Here is a 24,133-nt window from a genome sequence, read left to right as displayed (position 1 = left end):
ATTGCTTTTGATTAAAAAAGCATATTTTTAAAAATCGATCTGTTGACTCTATCTTGACAAGGACTGGCAGTTTAAATGATTTTCTATTTGACAGTTAAAATGCTTCTTAATTCATTTCAAAAGAGTACAAAAAATTTGAATTTTGTTTTAAATGTTTTAATTCTTTTAATTTTTTAATGTCTTCAAACATAAAATGATGAGTTGCCACTGTCTGTCTGAGAGGTTTTTGCTTTTATGTTTTTGTTTGTTTTTGTTTTATCTTGTTTTGGCATTTTTCTTTACTTTTTATTTTGCTTGTGTGTGTTTTTTTGGTTTTTTTTAAGTATGACATTGTTTTATAGTAAATTATTTATTTGAATAGGATTTTAAAAGTTAAGTTTAATTATTACAGTATTGTTTGGTCATTAAATTATTAATTTAGCCAAATTGTTATGAAACTAAAAAATTTTTTAAAGTTCTATTGCTTTAATTTTTACACAATCTGATGAGGACCGTTACACCTTCCACACATAACTGATATCATCATCTCCTATATAATATTTTGATTGCAGAAATTCCCCTCTGGACCAAAGTACCATAGGTTTGCAACAACAGACACCACATACAAATTTATTATGTCTAGCCTATTAGCTACTATCTTATGTAACTTTAGAACGACATTTTAGACACATATGTTATAATAAAATCCTACATTACATCCTAGAATCAACACCATCACAATCACAACCATCTTTAGAGGAAATAGTTCCTATTTTTCCCTTTAAATATGAAGTCCTCCTACTGCCCCCAGTCATCACTGGGAAGAATTCTGCACTTTCAACAGATATTGGATTTCACCCTTCATAACTTGATCATAAACACATAAACGTACCATTAGCTTTCCCTTTTCTGACTAATAAATAAGGTCTCCCCAGCCTTATTCTGCCTAATCTGAGACCTGACATTCTTTTATTTCAGAATGCCTACATAAACAAACACTTCAAAAATTCTCCAAAATGGTGTCACTCTCTACAGAATAATCAGAGATCATAGATTTTATTAATAAAAAGTGTTCTGCAACACATCTGGACATGCTTATAAGCCAAAAATTCTTTTAATTTTGCATTAAATATATCATAGATGTTAATTGTTCTTATACACTTATGCTACCGTGCTAAATAATTTTGTTTATATAAATCGTAGATGTTGTTACTAAATAATGTTTTGCGACACATCGACACTAATTTATAAGCCAATAATTTGTTTTTTTTTACGCTAAATAAATTTTTATTTTTTAACAGAGCGATTGACTAAAATTCTTTTTTTATGCTAACTAAATATCTTTTGTATCAATAAATCATAGATGTTGCTAGTAAATGTTGTTGACACATCGACATATGTTTATGAGACAAAAATTCTGTTTTTTATTCTACATAAATTGACAGTTTAAAAACTTTGAAGTCTTCTTCTGTGTGATTTTGAAGCCTTAAAACTGTCTATTTCTAACTATTATCAAAGTGTGTGCATGCGTGTGTGTGAATTCAATCTAATATTTGCGTTTACCAGATGGAACCACAGCAATGCGTGGCTGGGCGGGTAAAACTAGTAGAATAATAAACTTTATTATTGCAATCTGTTATTTTTTTTTTTTTTCTTTTTAGATTGGCGGTCGCCAGCATCTTGAATTACAACAACTGCGTAAACACATTAGATCTTGTTTCACATCCATCAACTGTTTTCTTATGCCTCATCCGGGATTAAAAGTCACTAACGATCCACAATTTAATGGATGCTTAAAAGGTAAGTGGAAAAACGAACTGAGAATTCATCATTATCATCGTATTTGGTTTATTGTCCAATTTACATGCTGGCTTTAAGAAATCGACTGCCAAAGTAACTTATCTCTGACCAGGTTTTAATTTATCCCTTTTTCCCTCAGCTCTATTTTCATCTCTTACTGGCATGTTTTCCTTAACCTTGCCCCTCTGAACTGAACTTGCTATCTGAACTGTTCTACATCAACTAAGTTCTCATCTATTTGTTTTGAAAGTTGTTTTTTGAGGCTTCAAAAATAAGTAGTCCTTGTCCAGAATTCCGCTTATATTAAAAAAGAAAAATCAGTATGATACTATTTCAAAAATTGCATAAATGTTCGTTTTTAAACGATTAATGAGAATTTGTAGGCATTGCAACATAAATCAAGTAAGTATCGATTTTGGTTGGAGTAATCTCCCTTAGTTTCTTGAAATTTTTTTTTCAAAATGGCGAGTCCTTGGATACTCATAAAATTTTATTTTGTAATTTTTTGTAATTAAAAGTAAAACTACTTGATCAATTTACATAGCATAGAGAAAATTCTGAAAATTCTGATTAATAACATTCACGGCTTTGATTAACCTTTCAACCCATTTACGAACAATTATTTAAAGCTAATTTTACTTAACCCGGCATTGCCTGGTAGTTTTTTACTTTCATTTTTTTTAATCAAATTTTTAAAGTTAAATTATTACTCATTATTGTGCAGTTGTTAAATTATTAATTGAACTAAATTGTTAAAAAACTGTAACTAACTAGTTATGATAAATCTATTTTAATCTTTATTTATAAAATTAGAATTTGGGTGAAAATGGCGCAGGTAAAAATGTTATAAGTGAATAAATAAGGGTGGAAAATATCACAAAGGTACTAGTACAGCTTTTGAACCGGATAAAGCTGACTTTTTGCTAGTCTTTTTACAAGACTGTTTATGTAAAAAACTGAAAGATGCCAAAGTGCTTATCCAATTAGAAGGTAGGAAAAGCAGATCAGTTAAATTGTAAATTGAGAATTATCAAGACTTTCCAATAAAAAAAAAGGATAAAAGAAAAATGGTCAGATAATAAGTAAAAAACCTTAGTACACAATTAATAGGATAAAAGGGAGAGAGAGAGGTGCTGTGAGTGGACAAGACGAAGGGTAAGCTCTAAGAGGAAGAAAGGAGTTTTTGTAACCACTCTCTGAAAGAGAGGTGGGGAAAAAGTGGTTGGATTTAGAAAAAGGAATTCTAAAAAGAAGAGTCGTAGCCAGCAAACCGAACGGCTGGCCTGGTCAAGCGCTCCCGATTTGGGAGCCCTCAGGGCCTGATGTTATGATGTTAACTAGCCTGTGTTAATGGGAAATCCGTGACTTTACTGGTCTGGTCTTACATCGTTTCACTGCTATAGTCAGTCACCTCAATTTAGACAGTAGCTGTTATGAAGTAATGAAATTAATAAATAGTTTGTTATTGCTATAAACCGGAGTTCTGTTTGTTTGTGGTGAGGACTCTTCATTTTGCAGCAAGCCGCAAGGACCAGCGGAGTGATTGATGTACCCAGAGACTACTTACGCAGGGTAGGAGACGAGTCGATCATGAGACAAAGCGCCCCACGATGAAAACACAGTGGTTGAAGACGATCAACAGGCCAACTTATGACGGGACAATATATGATCGAAAGAACACCTGTCATATCGGGTGGAATCCGACGAGGTTAAGGACACCCAGTGTGGTTGGTGGAGGTATCAGTCCTCGTTATAGGGTGTTTGGACGTATGTGTTGAGAGAGAAAAAAGAGTGGTTGTAGACAGGCAAACTCGAACCCATGATGTGAAGATGGAAAGAGAAAGTGAAAAAAATGACGTCTTACTGCTACTCCATGACGCGATTGGAAGTTCGGAACGTTGAAATTAAGTAAAGTCATTCGAACCAATACGATGACTTGCAACAATGGCGATGCAAAGCAGTGCCCCCCCCCCTTTCCTTGTAGAAAAGTGCCCCATTGAGGGTGAAGGAATTAATGTTTTTAGCCAATTTTTCAATATTGGTCCAGAGAGTTGAGCTTCAAAATGATACTGATCTCGTGAAAATCCGTCGCCTCTGTCGAAAGTTTTAGGCAGACATACAAACATACATACATATATTTAAACAGATAGGTGAGATTTATATTATAGACTAGCGGGAGGGTACCCGGCATTGCCCGGGTGTTTGTAGGTGTGTGTGTTTTTGGGTAAATGAAAAGAAAAATCGTTGGCCGGGTGTCCCTGGTATTTGTTTTAAAAATAGTAATACACACGGACGAAAAAACGCTTTGGATAATCACAGATTTCAAGGTAGTTCTACTAAAATAGCCATATTTTTTAAACCAAAGCACTTCAAGTCTTCAAATTACTACTGTTTTGTTCGGAAATGAATATACTTTCAAATGAATTAATAAATATGAATGTACATTATATATTTTAAGAGTTTTAAGCAAATAAAGTGAAAAAAATGTGAACGTCATAAAATGGCGTTTTCGGTAAGGTTTTGTAATGACCCCCCCCCCACCCCTGTTTTCTAAAGGTCCGTACCGTGATTGTATGAAGAATTTCGTCATGAAATTTGGGAACCAATTAGAAGAGGTGTTAATCTTAATACTGTCAAGTGTCCGAAATATTTTTGACCATTTCTTTTTTTGTCGTGTTAAAAATAAGACTTTAATATGACGAGTATTGAACATTTTAAAAAAAAAAATCTTCGGACACCCAGTAGTAAGTAAATCAATCTTTTTACTATCTTTATCAATTAAAAGTATTGTTTTATGTTGAGTAGGACCGCGGTAATTGATAATTTAAAAGGACCTACCCGAAAAAAAAATTGTTTCTATTTATCGAATTTGGTCAAATGAAGTTTAAGCAGCAGCAGCAGCTCCAGCCTGTAGAATCAGCGATAGCACAGTTGTAAACAAACACACGTTCTTTAATTTTTATTCAAGAACGAATTAAGAAAAACATGAAAATATGAATATAAATGTTCTTATGTTTAATTAGAGCTATTTTGTTATCAGAATAACATTAGTTTAGAACTATTCGGTTTTCAGAATGTATAATAACAATCCTAACCAATTCGGCATTATAAATCTGTTGCAATTTCTCACAAATCTCGTCAAATTTAAAAACATGGTTAAAAAAACAAAAACTTTTGTAGATATATAGCTTGCATGTACTTTTATTCTTTAAATTAGTTTTGAACAACGAATTAAAACAATGTTTTACTGCGAACAGCCACAAATGTTTTTTTTTTCAAAATCAAAATAAGTATCAAAATCTCGTTTATACATAGATTCGAAAAAGTTGTCAAAAAACAAATATATAACAAATAAATGTTATCAAAGGCAAGATAAGTTACTTTTCTACCAAACTGGATATATTTTTTGTGTTTTTATTCAATGTAACATGTTTATTCAGCTCGAAAAAAATACAGTGTTTACCGTGGAAAATTAAAAATGGCGCTCGGCCCGACTCTCTTTGACACGGTAAGTTTGAGAAAAGGAGTTAAAAATAAATAAAAACTATACAAAATACTGTTAAAAACTCACCGAATATATGTCAGCCTATGTCACGGTAACATATATTGAGCGAGTTTCTAGCGGTATTTTGTCTACTTTTTTATTTTTAACTCTTTTCCCCAAACTTACCGTTTCAAGAGAGTCGGGCGCCATTTAAAATTTTCCAAAACATCGGTAAACACTGTTTTCAAGCTGAATAAACATGTTACATTAAATAAAAACACTAAAAAATTATCCAGTTAGGTAGAAAAGTAATTTGCTTTTGATAACATTTATTTGTTATATATTTGTTTTTTTGACAACTTTTTCGAATCTATGTGTATAGTAATACAAACCCTCAAAATCTATATCAATATTCTTGAAATTTTAAAAGCAGTTAGAAAACACATCAAACTACAATTAGGAAGCTTTTTATTTCGTTATTTTTTTTTCTACTTATTAAGTGAAAGATATTTTTACAACCTGCTCCAGCGTAGTATAAACGGCCTATGGAATTAACACCTTCAACCTCGAAAATAGAAATCAACAAATTTTTGAACGCTCTTTTTGAAAAAAAGCTCTCTTAACTTCACCTCTAATACAAATTATGTGTGGCAAGTCTCCTAAAACACTCTTTAACCCTAACAATAACACTAAGTTCGAGTGGCAAGCCCCCCCCCCAACAAAATACCTCTGTAAGCCACATACAAGCATCTAAAACAAACAAACAAAAAATAGATCCTTCCTTAAAGAAAAATACACATAAAAATAAATTGGTTAACTGTCCTAAAATGCTAGAATGGCCAGGAAATGATGAATTATTTTACATTAAATTTTTGTGAAACTAACCGCTCCCCCCTCTAATATTGTTTTTGTTAGCTTTGTCTCTGTCAAGTTTTCAGTATGTTCACACATAATTTTCCTTAGCCCTACAATTAATTCAAAGTCCGAATGGCAACCCTCCCCATATTCTCATTGCATAAAAACCCTCTTAAAACTACACATAATCATCTTAAAAAAAAAAAAAAGCATGCATATTTTCTCATAGAAAAAAAAAAAACAGTTAACTGCACTAAAATGCTAGAATGACCTGTAATAGGAAATTATTTTACATTCAATTCTAAAATAATTTGTTCATCTTTCATTAAAGTTTTTCATGGCATTTTATACATAATTTCCTAAAAAGGTAGAATCACATTTTGGAGGGGTGGTCAGAAGGAGTTGAGTGGGGTTAAACAGAAGGTGTTAATCTACAATAATACCAAAGAAATATTGCAATATATTCATTTTTAAATGGTCTTATGTTTAGATTTAAGTTTTTTGTACATAAAGCACATTACAATTCAACTTTGAGTTCTCCAACTTCTTTTCTGTTTATGAATACATGGCATTTTTAAGGAATTGCTGCATATTTATGCACATTTACTGCAGATTATTTGGAAACCATAAACTTTGGGAGATTTTCAGTTGCATATTCTGATTCCTTGTACAAAAATACACTTATACAGTAAATTTCATTTCTTAGTCTTGTGTTTTAACAAAGATATGACATTTTTACTGAAAAAGTAGTGTAAAAAATGTGACGAAACGCATATGGTCTTAAAGAGGGAAAAATATCAAAACGTGTGAGGCACAAAAATAGCCATAACTTCCTTAATTTTAATCAGATTTAAAAAATTTTAAAAGATTCTTTCTTAGCTCATCAAGCTCTTTCTATGCATACCAATATTGAAATATTTCAAGCTATTTCAATTTTTTCATGTGTATTGCTATTAAAAAAAACGAAGCCTTGACGCGCAGTTGGAAAATAAAGTATGAAAAAAAACGTGCAACGTTTAACGGCAGGTGCTCGTTTTTGACGAGTTAATGACGTCAACTTTGAGTGCGGGACAGTGTTTTATTTACTGCGAGTCTGTTCGCTTCTTTTTTTTTTATACAAAAAAGCTTAATGCACATGCGGCAATCGAAAATTGTTGAATATTTATCTTTTGAAAGTCGGGCAAATTAAATAGGCAGGCGACCCCGGTTAACTCGTAGATATTATCATTTAGGCACGATATAAAAAGTTTTAAGAAGTTGTGAGGCGACCGATCAGTTCTCGGAAAAAAGCCTTTCTTGGACATACACGAAAACGTACATACACAAACATTTTCGCTTTTATATTTATAGATTTCTCTTAGTCTGTTTATCTGTCTGTTCTTTTTCTTGAAAACTGCTAGACCAATTTGGCTGAAATTTTGCATGGACCTTTATGATATGGTGCAGTGAATAAAGTAAGTTATGCTATCTATTCAATGTACAGTTAGGGATTAATAGGGATCACCTCATACCACATTTACTCTAACAGTTTGGCATAGAGTACTTGTTCTAAGTTAACAACCTATAATTTTTACCTGTTTTTAACGGGTTAGAAAGTCTAGTTTACAATAAACTGAATTATAATAATTAGTGATGGAATGATTCCGATGTTTTTCCGATTCTTTATAAATCTCTAAATACTTAACTATAAAATGATTACTTTGACCCAATTACAGTAAAAACAAATGCTAAATGTGCATATATTTTCTCAAATGTAAAAATACATTTGTTGGGAGGTGATCTATGGATTTTAGTTTTATTGGAAGTTTAAAATCAATAAATATTTATTATTATATTATTACTGCTAGGCGTGGAAGATTTTTTTTTTTTTTTAATCAAATAAAAAAAATAATAATTAAAGGAATCGTTTTTGGCATCAGAAAATAGGCACATATTTCTTTCCAATTCTGATACTCCAAAATATTCTGATTTTTCTGATTCTGATTAATCGTCCCGACACTAATAATAATTAAATTCAATTGAATATGATGAGAATTGTATTTTTACAACATTTATACTTTTGTGAATTATTTAAGGAATAGCTTGTTTTGTTAAATCCTGTTAAGATTCAGCTTGTATCTTAAAATCTATAGGCATGTTCCTTTTCTTTTTGAGATTCTTATGGATGCCTCTGCTCTTGATGAGAAATAGACTTTTTGGTCTTTCTTTCTCATCAAATCTTTCTTGGAACCCATTATATTAGATCCATTACTCTTTCTCGTAAAATTGGTTTTCTCTATTGTACTTAACACTTTTTCACACCTGAAGCAATTCTCTACCTATACAGATTTACTATCAAACCAGATATGGAGTACTGTTGTCATATTTGGATTGGTGAATCTCTGCCCCATTTGAGGGTTCTTGAGAAGGTGCAGAAACGTATCTGTAATTTGATTGCCCCCTCCCTTTCTTCTTCACTGCAGCCTCTCTCTTCGGTCTCTCTCTCTCTCTCTCTCTCTCTCTCTCTCTCTCTCTCTCTCTCTCTCTCTCTCTCTCTCTCTCACACACACAGATGTAATGTTGCTCATCTTGATCTTTTTTTATATATATATATATAGTATTATTGCATATGTTCTTCAGAATTCTGTTCTTTTCCTGCTTCCTTTGTTGCAGCTCATTTGAATTGTTGGTCTAGTGGTCTCCATCAATTCACTGTTTTGATATTTCATTGCAATATAGTTTTCTAGTTTTGTGACCTTTTTTCAAGAATTGCCAGCTTGTGGAACTCTTTTGCTGTTTTCTTCCTACCTATAGCCTTGGTCGTTTCAAGTCTAAGGTCAGTAGGTATCGCGTATCGTTGCGATAATCAGCTTTTATTTAGCTTAAGAATTGAAAGAAGGTTTTCCTCAGTTAATGACAAAAGATTGTACGAGAGAGAGAGGTTTATTTTGGGGAGTGTGACATGGAGCCCTTTGTGAAGATATTAAAAGTGGAATTTTGACCACATGGAAGTTATCAATTGTAATATTTAAAGCAGAGCTTGACCACGTGGAAGTTCTCATTTGTGATATTATGGCAGGATCTGACCTCGAGATTTGGAGAATTATTCTTTGGGGTTATTTTGTGATACGAGGTCTTGATAATAAAAATATTTTCTGATATTTTATATTAATCCAAAATTTAAACAGATGACGACAGATTGTCAAGAACCTGTGGTCAAAAAGTCAGGGTTAGTTTGGCTGTTTGCTCATATCTGTTGAGCTGAAAGATGATTGACTTGACATTGCAAACGGAGGAGGTCACTGACGCTGTGAACCAAACTCTTTGACGATGCCAAACCCTCTGCTCCTGCTTGTTGTGAACATTCATATTTATATACAACTAGCCTAAGTGCCCAGCGTTGCCCGGGTGTTTGGAGGTGTGTGTTGAGCAAAAAAAAAAAAAAAGTTCTAGTAGGTAAGCAGGCTCGAACACGTATCGCGAACGAGGAAAAGAATGTTAAAACAAAAAAAAAGTGATGTCTTTGCTGTTGTGTGCATCATCGAACCAGGAGTGGCGAAGATTTAAATTAAGGTTAGTCAATCGAAAAGAGGCGATAACTTTCAAAAATATCAGCGAAAAAACTGATCCCTCCTTGTAGAAAAGTGCCGAGTTGAGGATGAAGGAATTAAAGTTTTTAGCTAATTTTTCGATATTTGTCGTCCGAAGGGTTGAGCTTCAAAATGATGACTATCTTGTGAAAAAAAATTTTAGGCAAACATACATATATTTAAACAGACAGGTGATATATTATAGATGTGCCGACGTAGATGTAGACATAAAGCAGATCTATGCAAATATGCAAATAGCGATTACTTGATGTCATGTTTGTCTCTTTCTGCACATTTGTTCGCTGAGGTGTTGTCTCCGTAAAGAAACACTTGTCCATTTCATATCAATCTCAACACATTCGTTGATCGATTATAATTATATTCCCAAGGTCTTTTCGTTATTTGTTATTTTGATAATACATGTTTTGTCAGTATATCGGAACTGTAATGGCCTTTGTTCTATCTTAATTATTTTAAGTTGCATAGATATTTTTTGAGATTTTTCCTTGCCAGATTAAATTCTGATCTTATATTGATAATTTGAGCAAAAAAAACAGTTTCCAACACCTTCATATCTGCTAGTTATACATGGTTTCGTTATAATAGCAATTTCTCTTTTAGTGCTGCCATTACTGGCTTACATTTTTGTTTGCAAATTGAGGGAAGTGTGTATTTTTATTTTTTATACTTTTTTTTTTTTTTGCAATATAACATGACCCATAAGCAAAACAAATAAATTAGTAAATCGTTGAAAAATAGGTAATACAGTAAAACAATTTATTCAATAACAATAAATAGCAACAAATAAAGCAACTTTAATGTTCAGTATGGATGGGGTGGGACTTGGTGTCTATTTAAAACTATGGGGTAGGGTATTTCGACTACCAAAACTTAGAAAAATCTATTTTATTTACTTGAAAATGTAGTAAAAAGCAAAACAAAATTGAAAGCCAAAAAAAAAAAAAAAAAAAAAAACACCCGGGCAACACTGGCTAGGTACAACTGCTACATGATAAGGGCTGTCCCCGTTTCATGAATGTATAAAAAAAGAGAGATTTAGTTAAAATGAAATAGAATAGACGAAATTCGAACCTCGTAATTTAGGTTTAGAAATAGATTATGATAGAGAATTAGCAAATAGAATGTAAAACAAACCATTGTTTAGCTTAGAGATAAACAGTTTCAAGAAAAGAATGTGCATTGTCAATTCTGTTATAAAAATTCAATTGAGGAATGCAACTATAGGATAATTTAATAAACATGTTTTTAACATATTGGAAATATAGGTTACTGGGAATATAGGTTAAAATTCCTTTTGTAAACAAATGAAAAAGTTTTGGACACGCATTTCCAGAACACGTGAAAGAAGACACATGTTCTAACATGTGTATGACGTCATGGAAAATGGGAAGTTCTCGATATAGTTAGAAACTTTAGAGAACTGGGAGAGTCAGAGGGAGTTTGAGGACGACAGACGATAGTCTGCAGTTGGGATTCGAACGTCTAGAAGCGAGACGGTCACCTTTGAAACTTAGTATGTAAAGCTTTGAATTCTTGACTCAGAAAACCACGACCGGTCGGGAGAAGAAATAAACCTATCATGTGTTTTTATAAACGTTGTCTTTGTGTTGTAATTCTACCAAAAGGTAAAGTGAAAATTGTTATTATGTCTTGTATATCATGTGGTTTAAAATGTCTTTACATCTTACATACACAATATGAACACTCGACATCTCATATCTACAATGTGAACACTAAGACTGTCTCAACACTATCTCCTCACTCAAAGAGCTTCTACACTTCTAAGTATGAACTTTTTATAAATATGAATCTCTTTATAGCACGAACAATCTCTCTTACAACAACATCTCTCTAAATCTCTCAACAACATCTCTCTCACTGAGACTCTAAGACTAATAAGACCTTTATATAACACAATTATGAAGTATTGATTGAAATAAGTGTACTGGACTTTAAAAAAATAATGCAAAAACACTTTGAAAACAGATTTTAAAATATTTATTTTTTGATGATAGAGAAGGCAGCCTAGTGTCTATTTAAAACAATATTACAATATTCTCGATCAATATTTATTTTAGGGTTACCGAATTTTCTTACCTTTCCAAATTTTTCATTGCCATGTTTTTTTTTTGGGGGGGGGGGGTCCAAACATCTAATTTTAGGGGAGTGGAAGGTAAAGCCATATTTAACAGTAATTATTTATTTAAAAATATTCATTTCCAAGTTTAGCCTAGCTCCCCTCCCCAAACTTATAAAACTCCAAATAGTGAATGTATAGAATAAATAATTGAGAAATCATTTTAAAAAAAAAAAAGTGACTTGTACCAAACGCAGTAGAATTTAATTATCTACTGACCATCAATTCGTTTTTTGGGATGCTAGGATGCCAGATTTCAATCTGCCAATTTGGTCTGCCAAAAAGTACGCCAGTGCGCCAAATTTTATTCCATTCTAAAAACAAATTTCTACAGAAAAAAAACTTATTTGTACATTTTCATCTAGCGAAAAAATCCAACAACATAGCTGAAGTTGATTTTTGCTTCTAAAACAAAACTAGCTTTTTTGATAAATCTCCGTGTGGCATACCGAGAAAATATTTTTTCTAAATAATAAAATTGAATGAAGTTTATTTTTATGAGAATCTTTATACATTTATCTAGCAAATAAACATAAAATCATACATGAAAAACAGTTTACTATTTTTAATTTCAATTTTTGAGTTGTCGTTTTCTTTTAAAATACATTATTTTAAATGCAAAAATTAAAATTAAATATTTAAAAAACAATTTTATTTTCCATATAACGTATACATATAAAATTAAATATAGAAAATATAAAATTAATTTTTATGTAATATCTAATCAAAATTTAAAAATTATGCAAGGGAGATAAGGTTTTTTTTTGTTTTTGTTTTTTTTTTTTTGTTTCGAAAATGAGACTAACTTATTTTCGATAAATATAACTAGAAAAACTTAATTTCTTACCTCTGGTCACAGATCTTAAAACTGTTTTACTTTCAATGCATAAAGATAATAATATATAATACTAAATTTTATTCAATTTTATTCTTTAGAAGAATTTTATCAAAACAAGTATTCATTTTAGAAAATATAGTCAACTTCATCCCCGTTGCATAAGTTGGATTTTTTAAAATAATAAAAGTGGTTTTTCATATATAATTTTATGTTTATTTGCTAGATAAGTGTATAATAAATATTCTCGTGAGATTAAAATTTATTCATTTTTATTCTTTAGAAAAAATATTTTTCAGTATGCCACACAAATTTATCAAAATAGTTAGTTTTGTTTTAGAAGCAAAACATTGATTTTGGCTCAATTGCTGGGATTTTAAAAAATAATAAATGTGGTTTTTCATATGTACATTTATATTTATTGGCTAGATAAATGTATAAAGATTTTTGTAAAAATAAATTTTATTCATTTTTTATCCATGAGAAAAAATATTTTCCCAGTACGCCACACAGATTTATCAAAAAGGTTAGTTTTGTTTTAGAAGCAAAACATTGACTTCAGCTCCGTTGTTAGATTTAAAAAAATAATAATCATGGTTTTTTTGTATGTACTTTATGTTTATTCACTAGATAAAAATGTAAATGTAAAAATAAGTTTTTTTTTTTGTTTTTTGCAATACAAATTTGTTTTTATGACATAATGAAATTCGGCATACTTTTTGGCAAAGCAAATTTGGCGAATGTAAATCTGGCATACCAAAAAATGAATCGCCCATCTACTAACCTGTATATTTTTAACTTGCTAAAACTATTTTAAGTTTTACATTTTAAAATTTTATTTTTAAGTTGTCTTTATAACATAGGGGGAAAAAATTGACACTGATCATCTAATTGTTAGTGGTGTGGTTTCATTTTTGAGAAGATATACAAAAACAATGTAATAATTTAACCTATTACTAATCCTAAATCTTGTTGGGGGAGGGGGGCTGCTTTGTATGTTTGGATAAAAGTATTTGTCTAGAACTTTATATACCCTCTTAATTACAGTTTACAAGATGATCAACAGATGCTGATCAGACAAAAGCTCATCACAATAATTTAGGCCACCAGCATAAAAAATAAATTAATTTTAAAAATAAAGAATCTTTTTTTTTATATTTAATTTTTTATGATTATCAATAAATATTATTATCAGTATTTAAAAAAAAAATTTTTTTGTTTCATTTTAAAATCATTTTTCATCAACATGTAAATACTGCATTTATTTATTTATTTTTAATAACATCCTAATTTAAGTCTCGGTTTTAAAATTCATGATAAATAAATTTAATTTAAAATAAGAACAAAGATAATTATTTTGGAGTTTAGGCTGGGCATCACTTTTGCATATAAATTTTATGTAAAATGATCATTCATTTCTGGATCATCAGGCAGTAATGATCAATTACCTTTGCATATAAATTTTATGTAAAATGATCATTCATTTCTCGATCATCAGGCATTAATGATCAATTACTTTTGCATATAAATTTTATGTAAAATTATTTATTTAGCGAATAAACATAAAATTATATATAAGATAACATGTCTATTATTTTTTTAAAAATAGAACTTATGCAACGGGGATGAAGTTGCTTTTTTTGTTTGTTTTTGTTTTCTTAAACGAGACTGACTTGTTTTGATAAGATTGTGTGTGGCATACTGCTGAAATATTTTTCCTAAAGAATAAAAAATGAATAAATTTTAATTTTACGAGAATGTTTATACATTTATCTAGCAAATAAACGTAAAATTACATATGAAAAAAAACATTTTTTTAAAGATCAAATTTTTACCTACTGTGAAAGTTGTTTTTGACGGAATGAAATTTTGTGCACGGGCATACTTTTTGACATCCCCAAAAAAGAATTACCCTTTTCAAATTGAAATACTATTAAGATTCAGTCCATCATAATACATGTCATTTTAATATTTTGTTAATTGTTAAAAAATTGTAATAGCTGTTCAAAATTTGAAAGGAATTTACATATAAATAACAAGCAGGGATGTGTTTTAAAACTCTCTTTTAGGTCATTTTTATTTATTTTACATAACTATTTAAAACAATGTAATAATAGTTTAATGTAGTTTGCTTGAAGCATTGTTTGATGTGTATAAAAAAGATTTAGCTTTATAGAAGGCAGATATGTGACGGTAAAGACTCAAACTGAAGCAACTTAAGATATAATAGTTGGAACTAGCAATACAGTTTAACTTTTATTGGTTGAATACACGTGTGTATATGCATAATTATACACACACACATAATATTTTACATATTAAGTTGCTTCAGTTGAATCTATCTGTTACATTTCTGCATTGTTCTGCCTTCTATAAATCTCTCCAACCCCCTATATCCATAACAAATAGCACCCTACCAATTATCAACATTTATTTTGCAAAAGTTGACAGGACGACAATAAATGTTGATAATTGATAAAATTATAATTTTAAATAACGCATGAGTGCATTTGGTATGAGAGAAAACAAAAACATAACAAAAAAAACTATCAGAATTAAAAAAAAACAAAACAAAAAAGTAACGAAGAATCGAATCGCTCCCTGTTTTTTAAATTATTTTTGTTTTGTTTTTATTGTTTTTATTACTCCAAAAAACATCATTAAAATAAGAACAAAACAAAAAATTTGTAATTAACTAATAAATTAAAAGCGAAATATTTTTTTGGCGCGAGAGATGCCATGTGCTAACAATTTCTCGTTAACTCATTTTTAATTTTTTAAATGTTTACTTAAAAATTCTAAAATCAATCATTAAGAGAAAAAGTAATCACTAAATAAATTTATTAATCAATTTTATTGAAAACTCCGCTATCGTTTATCAAGAATCTTTTTAATTTCATTTTTTGTTGGTTGTTTTTCAGAGGGAGATATAGTTTTTACCCCCCCCCTCTCTCTCTCTAAATTATATTTTTAAAAATATTAAAATTTATTATTTTCTTATTAAAACCAAATCTCTGAGTAATTTCTTTAATTTTCTATTTTTTAGCGATTATCAAGACCCCTACCCTCCTGTCGGACATTATTTCTCGTTCTCACATAACACTCAAGTTTTTTGTTTGTTTTCTGTGTTTTTTTTCTTTACCGAATAAACGATTCCAAATAAATTAAACAACAAACAACATAGTCGGTGAGGTAGAAAAGTCGATTTTACCCTTTTATAAACAACAGTAAATAAGTAAATTCTTTTTATATTAATATAAAAAAAAATATGCGGTCTCGTTTATGAACATAATAAACGCTTTAAAATAAGTGAAACCACTAAGAACTTAGCCAGTTAGGTAGAAAACGGACACTTAGAAAATCGATTTTATTTAAAAAAAAAAAAAAAAAATTAAACAAGTAAAAATATTTTTTTTAAATATTATGTCTATTTTGAAAAACAATCATAAAATGAATGAACGATCATAAAATGTGTTTTCAATCGGTATTTATTCAATAAGGGACCAGTTTTCCTACCTAGTGAAAGGGGACGAGTTTTCCGGGTACGAGTTTTCCTAAATTCTCTACTTTTTAATATAGATATGATTTTCTTTTTAATTTGGTAAATTTTTCCTTGTATTTACTTTGCATTCAAAGTTTGGCGTTTCTACACAATAGGGACGAAATTTCGGAAATCGTAAAACTGAATTTCATATGAAAACAATGGTATCTACGTATGCATCATATTTTTAAGATGATTTATATCAAAATTTAAGAAAATCGATAAGGTACAAAATTATTTATTAAAGAAAATAAAAAATAAAATAAAATTTTATGAAAACGATCGTAAGACACAGGAGAGTTCACAAGGGAGGTAATTTTCAATTTCGATTTAAACAAGATGGCGGCAATTTTTCACCTGTTACCATGATTAAAGTTTTTTTTCTTTGTTTTTTTTTCTTTGTTTGTTTTTTAATAATTCAATAATATTCAAGTAATTCCGACTGCATAATTTGGAAGCTACCATTGTAATTTGTTAGAATTGAGGAAAAATCAGTTGAAACTTGTTTTTATCTGAAAACTTCATTTATCAACTACAAAATATCATTCCAATAGTGTAAAAATGCCCAAAATTTTTATGAACTCATTGTAAGATTAATATTTTTTCCTATTTATCTACTATTTTTTAACTGTGCCGTTTTCTTTTATCTACATTTTTTTTTTAATTATAGGGCAGGGAGTCTAATCCCTCTTCTCCCAACCTCCTATCCAGAACGGTTCTTAAATCTATATTCAATCAATATTTCTTTCATAGTTACCAAATTTTCTTACCTTGCTAAAATGACTATTACAGATTTTTCCATAAATTCAACGGTTACAAAACCTTCCATTTATACAACTCCAGTTTTATTTATAATATAATTATTTTTCATAACTCCTTTCATTTTATTTATTTCCTTTTAAGTGTTGACAAATTCTTAATCAGTTTACTCCATCAAAAGATTGTATTTGATTTAGTTTTAAGTCTTTGTTACAATAGAAATTCTTGTCACTAAAAATATATTTTACTGCTTTTATTTAGGTCACCTTAACCTATATATTAGTATTATCTATTTTTATATAAGATTATCAATTAATATTCCAAATATATTCAAGCTTATTTATTACCATATTTGATCAAAATATAAAATTCCAGACGGTATATAATTATATTTTTTTAGTTTATATTGATATTTTGTGATGATCATAAAATGAGTTTTTTTTCTAATTTGAACTAAGTTATTATTTATAAATTTGAAAAAAATAACTTATTAAAATGTTTTTAGAATTTTAAAAATCATGTTTTTAAAAAAAAGGTATATAATTCTAATTTTATATGAAATTAGCATGAAGTTAAATTAGAAAAGTACAGTATTTTTAATAAGCTGACATATTGTCTTTTTATAAATTTTCAAAAGTTCTTTTTGACTTTTTTTGGTGCCCAGAAAACTCGTCCCCGGAAAACTTGTACCCAAAATACTCCCACTCTTTTACTAAGTAGGAAAACTGATCCCTTATTGAATAAATGTCGATTGAAAACACATTTTATTACCGTTCTTGAAGGAGATATTGTTTTTAAAAGAGACTATGCATATTTTTTTAAATTATTTTTTAACTCTTGCTTAAAAGAAATAAACTTGATCACGGAGTCAAAATACGAAAAACGAAACCAAATATTTATTAAAAAAATACTCTATTTTTAACACTTTTGGTGTCCTTACGAAACAAAAATAAAGAAAGAAAACACGTATTATCAAAGAAAGCAATTATTTTATTTAGAAGAATTGATTCAGTTTAAATAATTCTATTACAAAACAAAAAAGAAAATAGGTCTTATGTAATTTTGGTACCGCGCTGAAATAATAATGTTATTTCGAAAGCCATTCTTAACATGGGGAGGGGAGGGTATCGTTTAAAAGTCATTTCGGGGGAACTTGTGCAGTACTTAAAAAATATACAAATTTATTTTCTTTTGGAGGTAGGGGAGGCTCGTTTTAAAACTATATCTACCAAAGTATTTTCTTTAATTTTCGGACATTTTTTTTTTTTAAATTATTTACTAAGTAATGTCGAGTGCGGCATTACTTGTTATTTCTTTTTAACTAAATAAACTCTTTAAAATAAGTTTAAACACCAAAAACTTACAAACCTAAGAAGAAAACGAAAACTTAGAAAAATCAATTTAATTTTTTTAAAACAATAAACATGTAAAAATATTTTTAAAAATATTATGGGATGTGCATTCACTGCATTATTACCTAAAAATATACAAATTTATTTTCTTGGGGGGGGGGGCTCGTTTTAAAACTATATCTACCTTAATATTTTCTTTAATTTTCTATTTTTGAGCAATTATCCTCCTAAGATGTGATCCTCTTATGTCGGACATTTTTTGTTCATAAGTAACACTCGACATTACTTTTTTTCAAACTAAATAAACTCTTTAAAATAAGTTGAAAGACCAAAAACTTTCAAAGCTAGGTAGAAAACTAAAACTTAGAAAAATTGATTTAATTTTTTTGAAACAACAGCAAACAAGTAAAAATATTTTTTTAAAATATTATGGGATATAAAATGTGTTTTCGATCGATATTTATTTAATAAGGGACTAATTTTCCTACCTAGCAAAAGGGGTCGAGTTTTCCGGGGTCGAGTTTTCCTAAATTCCTTTTTTTAGTTAGTTTTTCAGTGAATTTTTGATTATAAAAAAAATGGTTACATTTTTAAATTTAAATTTTCTATTTTTCACAATTTATATCATAAAGTTGTTCAATGTGGACTAGCAAGTAATCTCAGTATTGCGTAAGAATGTACTTCTGCCATATTTTCTATATTTATTATTTTTAAATTTTAAATGAAGTAAAATAAAACCTTGCCTCTTTTGCTTATAAATGTCTGGCACTAACTCAGACCACACACTATTTTTCTAAGCAAAAAATTTTTTTTTAAATCTGATACAGAATTAATGAATTTTGTTAAAAATGACAAAAGTGAATAAATAGAAAAAAAATGACACGTAGAAAAAATATGGTGTCCAGAAAACTTGTACCCAGAAAACTCCCCCCTTTTTACTAGGTTAGGAAAACTGGTCCCTAATTGAATAAATATCGATTGAAAACACATTTTATGACCGTTCTTGAAGAAGATATTGTCTTTAAGAGAATACACATCCCATAATATTTTTTTAAAATTCTAACTCTTGTTTTAAAAAAATAAACTTGATCACAGAGTCAAGACACAAAAAAACGAAACCATATATTTATTTGAAAAATACTTTAGTTTGACACTTTTTGTATTATTACGAAACAAAAATAAAAGAAAGAAAATACTTATGTATTATCAAAGAAAGTAATTATTTTATTTAGAAGAATTAATTTAGTTTAACCAATTCTTGTGTTATTAGGAAACAAAAACAAGGTACTTATGTATTTTAGGTACCGCGCTGAAATAATGTTATTTCGAAAGCCATTCTTAACATGGGGAGGGGGAGGGTATCATTTAAAAGTAATTTCGGGGGCACTTGTGCAGTATGCAGACGGTGGCTATTGTTAGGGGGTGATATCTCCAATTTCTTTTTGGTCAAATCACGAGGCAAATAAGTAACAAACAAGATTTTTTTCCAAACAGAAAAACATTTGAAAACCAAAACATTTCTTGTATAAAAATGTATCAATACATAATTGTAAAAACATTTATTGTATAAAAATGTATCAATATATAATTGTAAAAACATTTATTTAAAAGTCTGTGTAAGAAAATATAATTTTAATAAAACAATTTTGAAATAAAAACATTGGATTTTAGTAAAGTAAAATAACTTTTTTTTCTCTCAAACAAATAATTTAAACAAAACATTTTTTTTTTTTTTTTTTTTTAATGAAATCGACTTTGAAGGGCCAACAACAAATTAATAATTTAAATGCTTTTTTACCGAGAAACGCCATCTGGCAACAGTTTAGTGAAATGCGCCAAGAAAAGATGGCCACTGTCCTCACACTGCACAAGTGCCTTTTGTTGTTTCATGTACACAAAAAGTGTTAAAAGTTCGGTACTTCTCAGGGGACGTAGACCCAGCGTAAATGGTGTTTTTATTTAATGATTGCTCCCTCAAAACGTTTTCTTTCACTTTCTTCGACTTTATTTTTAATCATGCGTGTATTTTATTTAAAAAAAAAAAAATTTTCTTTGGGTAAATTTGATTCATACTTTTATTTTGTGCTTGTTTTTATTTTATTTCTTTTAATTTTATTTTTTTATTTTTTCCAATAAATATTATTTTTTGTTAAATTATCTTTTCATGCATATTCAAATAATGCTTTTGCCCCTACCTTTTTTGGCCTCAAATAGTACCTTCAAAAAGTTTTGTGATTAAATAAACCAAAGAAAACCTTTTGCGCATGCGCTTTAAGGGAGCAATCATTAAATAAAAACACCATTCCCTATGAAGTACCAAATTTTCTAAATAAAATATTTGTTTTATTATTCGATAATACAAAAAGTGTTTTTTTTTTTTTTTTTTTTTTTTTTTGTTTCGTAATAACACAAATGTTAAAAACTAAAGTAATTTTTTTATAAATATATGCTTTCGTTTTTCGTGTCTTCCATTCGGTTTCGTTCATAACCAACTGTATACACTTCCGGTAGCTTGATGTTTTTTTTTGAGCAGTGATCTTGGATATTGCCTAAAAATATACAAATTTATTTTCTTTTTGAAGGCGGGGGGGGCTCATTTTAAAGCCATATCTACTTCTGTATTTTCTATAAGTTTCTATTTTTGAGTGATTATCGAGACCCCCTAAGACATGATTATCTCATGTCAGACATTTTTTGTACAAATGTAACACTCAACATTACTTGTTTTTTTTTTAAACTAAATAAACTCTTTTAAATAAGTTGAACCACCAAAAGCTTTCAAATTTAGGTAGAAAACGAACACTTAGAAAAATTTTAAAACAACAGTAAACAAGTAAAAATATTTTTTTTAAATATTATGGGATGTGTATTCTCTTTTAAAGATAATATCTTCTTTAAAAACGGTCATACAATGTGTTTCAATCGATATTTATTCAATAAGGGACCAGTTTTCCTACCTAGCAAAAAGGGTGGAGTTTTCCGGGGACGAGTTTTCCTAAATTCGAAAAGTATACATGAAAATCTCAATAAGTTTATCACAATCTTAGATATTATACATAATGGGAAACCGAATTTAGATAAAAATGGCAAAAGTTGATAAATAGGAAAAAATGGCATGAATAATGAAATATGGATGAAAGTCTCATAAAAAATATTGGATACAATACATAAGAGCAGAACATTAAGTTGCTTGCTAAATTAAAAAGAAATATCTATATTTAAAAGTAGAAAAGGCCTCTAAGCAATTCTTTACCCCTGCCCCCACCCTACAAATATTGAGATTCTATTTTTTTTGTTTTTAAGTGATTACATGTGAACTCGCTGTAAAATTTTGTATGTAAATTAAGCATAAAATTATCCCCCGTTTTGGGGTCATTCTAACTATTTAAGGCAGGTAAATGTTTTTTGTTTTTTTATCTCTACTCCTAAATTCGATTAAGAAAACCAGAAAACAAAGTAAAAAGCACAGAATTTATCTTCCATACCAAAATAAAAAAAAATAGTTAACAGTTCTGAAATGTTACAATGGTCCAATTGTAAAAGTAAAAACTTCGATCGTTAATATTTTTTGTAAGTGTATTTGTTTTTTTACTTCACATTTTTGGTTTGTTATTTTTCGTTTAACTATCGTATCTAACTATTTTTAATGTGCTAATAACTTTTGTAACGTTGTCATAGCCTAGAAGTTCATAGTTTAGCTTGTGTGAGGGTTAAATTTTTTTTACCGATAACAACAATGTTTTTTAAATTCAGACTGCCATTAGAGCTTGCTGACGTCAAGATCACGTGACATGACTCAGCGGATTTTAAATACAAGTTGACTCAAAATAAACAGCCCCGTGTATACTTTATGTAGAAGAGTTGGCGCCCGTATTTTTTGGGGCAGTTATAAATCGATTTAAAAATATGTAATGTTTAACATTAAAATGTCACTGTTTTTGGGCCCCCCCCCTGAAGAAAATCGATCAGTTGACGCACTTCTGATGGTCCTTTTGGGCTAATTTTTCGATATTTGTCGTCCGGAAGGTGGGGCTTTAATATGATACCAAGTTTGTGAATTTTTGTTCCGTCGGTCAAAAGTTTTTAGCAGACACACAAACGTACATACATACATACATACATACATTTTCGCTTTTATATATATAGATTGGACCGAATATATAGTAATGATTTAAAAAGTTTTTTAAAAAAATTACTTCTGTGCCACCACTGAGAATCGAAACCAAAACATTTAGCTTACAATTTACTTTTTCCTTTGACGTTAATGCCTGAGTTATAAAGACATGTTTACTGCAATAGCTATTATGTTACAGATGAATAATCCTAATGCCATCATTCGACCTTCATCTGGCAAATTCCATGTTTTTAATGTTTATACTTTTGCACTGGTTTTTCCTCACTAAAACCAAAATATAAAGTTTTGCATGGGTTTGTATACCCTATATATTAAGTTTCACATCTGTAGACCAAAAACTGACAGGAGTTTATTAGGCAAAATATTTTAAGCAAATATATATATATGCATACATGAATATATATAGAAAGAGGTTGTTTACTATAAGCCTTTTACGCAAATATTATGCAAGTATAAATCATGTAGAATATCTGCATGAATATAATTACACGTAATTGTTACCTAAAGGTGATCATCCCATTAAGGAAACCGAAAAAACTAATAGGGAATTAATTAAAATGGATGTTTAAAAGAATATGCAAATTAGGTCGATCTTTTGCTGATGAATGCAATTCCATGACCCATATATAACAAAGTTGTATTTTCTTTTTAAATAAATAGAAAAAAGGGTTTTTAATATGAATATCAATACAAAAAATAAAAAATTATAGGTATATAGATAAAGGCTTAATATTTCAATGAAAATCTTTCTAGTCCGTTTTAATTCTGGGTATCCTCAACTTTCCCAGGCATCGCCAGAATATGGATCCAACTAGTAATTTATAAATTACCAATATTGTCTGCCTAAAAATAAAAACTTACGTGTTTTTTTTTTGTTTTTTTTTCAGATATTGAACCTGATTTTAGAGAACAGCTACAAATTTTAGTTGAACATTTGTTAGCACCAGAAAAACTTGTTGTTAAAGAGATTAATGGTTCCGAAGTTTCTTGTCGAGAACTTGTTGAATATTTCAAGGTAGGAAAAAAAAAATTTTTGTTTTTGTTTTTAACCTTTCTAGTTTAAATAATGAACAAAAAAAAAATAAAAGAACCCTGTGTAAATTCGGCAATTGAAAGGGATGGGTTTAGCATGAAACTGTATCTGACATCACTCTAGCCTTTAGGCTAGGATCAAAGTATAGTATCTGTGTGAGGGAAAATCAGTTGCCCAACTTGACATGTCAAGACGCTGAGAATCTGACCTTCCTGAGTTGTACTTTGACAGAGGAATTTGTGTGGAACCCTGCAGCCAATAGCACCTTTTCCAACCTCATTTGGTCAAAGGTCGTGTTCCCTGAAGTAAATGTGGTATTATGGTGATTGATGACTGTAGTGAAGAATAAGTCATGGTGACAAAGGATGATTGACGACACCCATTCTTCCTACACTTTTGAATGACCGTGTGCCTAATTTGTTGTTAATGTAAATTTGGGATATTTTTTACAAATATTTCCAAGTACAGTATCTGTTTTAATCAACATCTTTGCATTGATGCTACTTCGTAAACTAAGGAATAGGACAACAAATTCAGTTCTACACATAATCACCTTGCTTGGTGCAGTGTGAGTGAGGAGTTTCTATGTTTTTCAATGACCTCACTGTCTTCGTGTCATGCTTCCAAGACATT

General features: G+C 29.5%; 1 protein-coding gene across 2 annotated transcripts in view; it reads left to right on the top strand.

Moving 5' to 3' along the window:
* The window catches only part of LOC145268278 (atlastin-2-like), a 200,571-nt gene that overhangs the window by 152,704 nt on the left and 23,734 nt on the right, over positions 1-24,133 (top strand). For both annotated transcript variants that reach the window (XM_080123670.1, XM_080123669.1), the window contains exons 8-9: positions 1,641-1,779; positions 23,355-23,482. In XM_080123670.1, the coding sequence (XP_079979796.1) occupies positions 1,641-1,779; positions 23,355-23,482 (267 nt within the window). The remainder of the gene's footprint in view (positions 1-1,640; positions 1,780-23,354; positions 23,483-24,133) is intronic.

This window comes from Euprymna scolopes, chromosome 43, assembly GCF_053919585.1.
Source record: "Euprymna scolopes isolate OS-2025 chromosome 43, ASM5391958v1, whole genome shotgun sequence".
Lineage (NCBI taxonomy): Eukaryota > Metazoa > Mollusca > Cephalopoda > Sepiida > Sepiolidae > Euprymna > Euprymna scolopes.
This window is presented reverse-complemented; position numbering and strand designations above follow the sequence as displayed.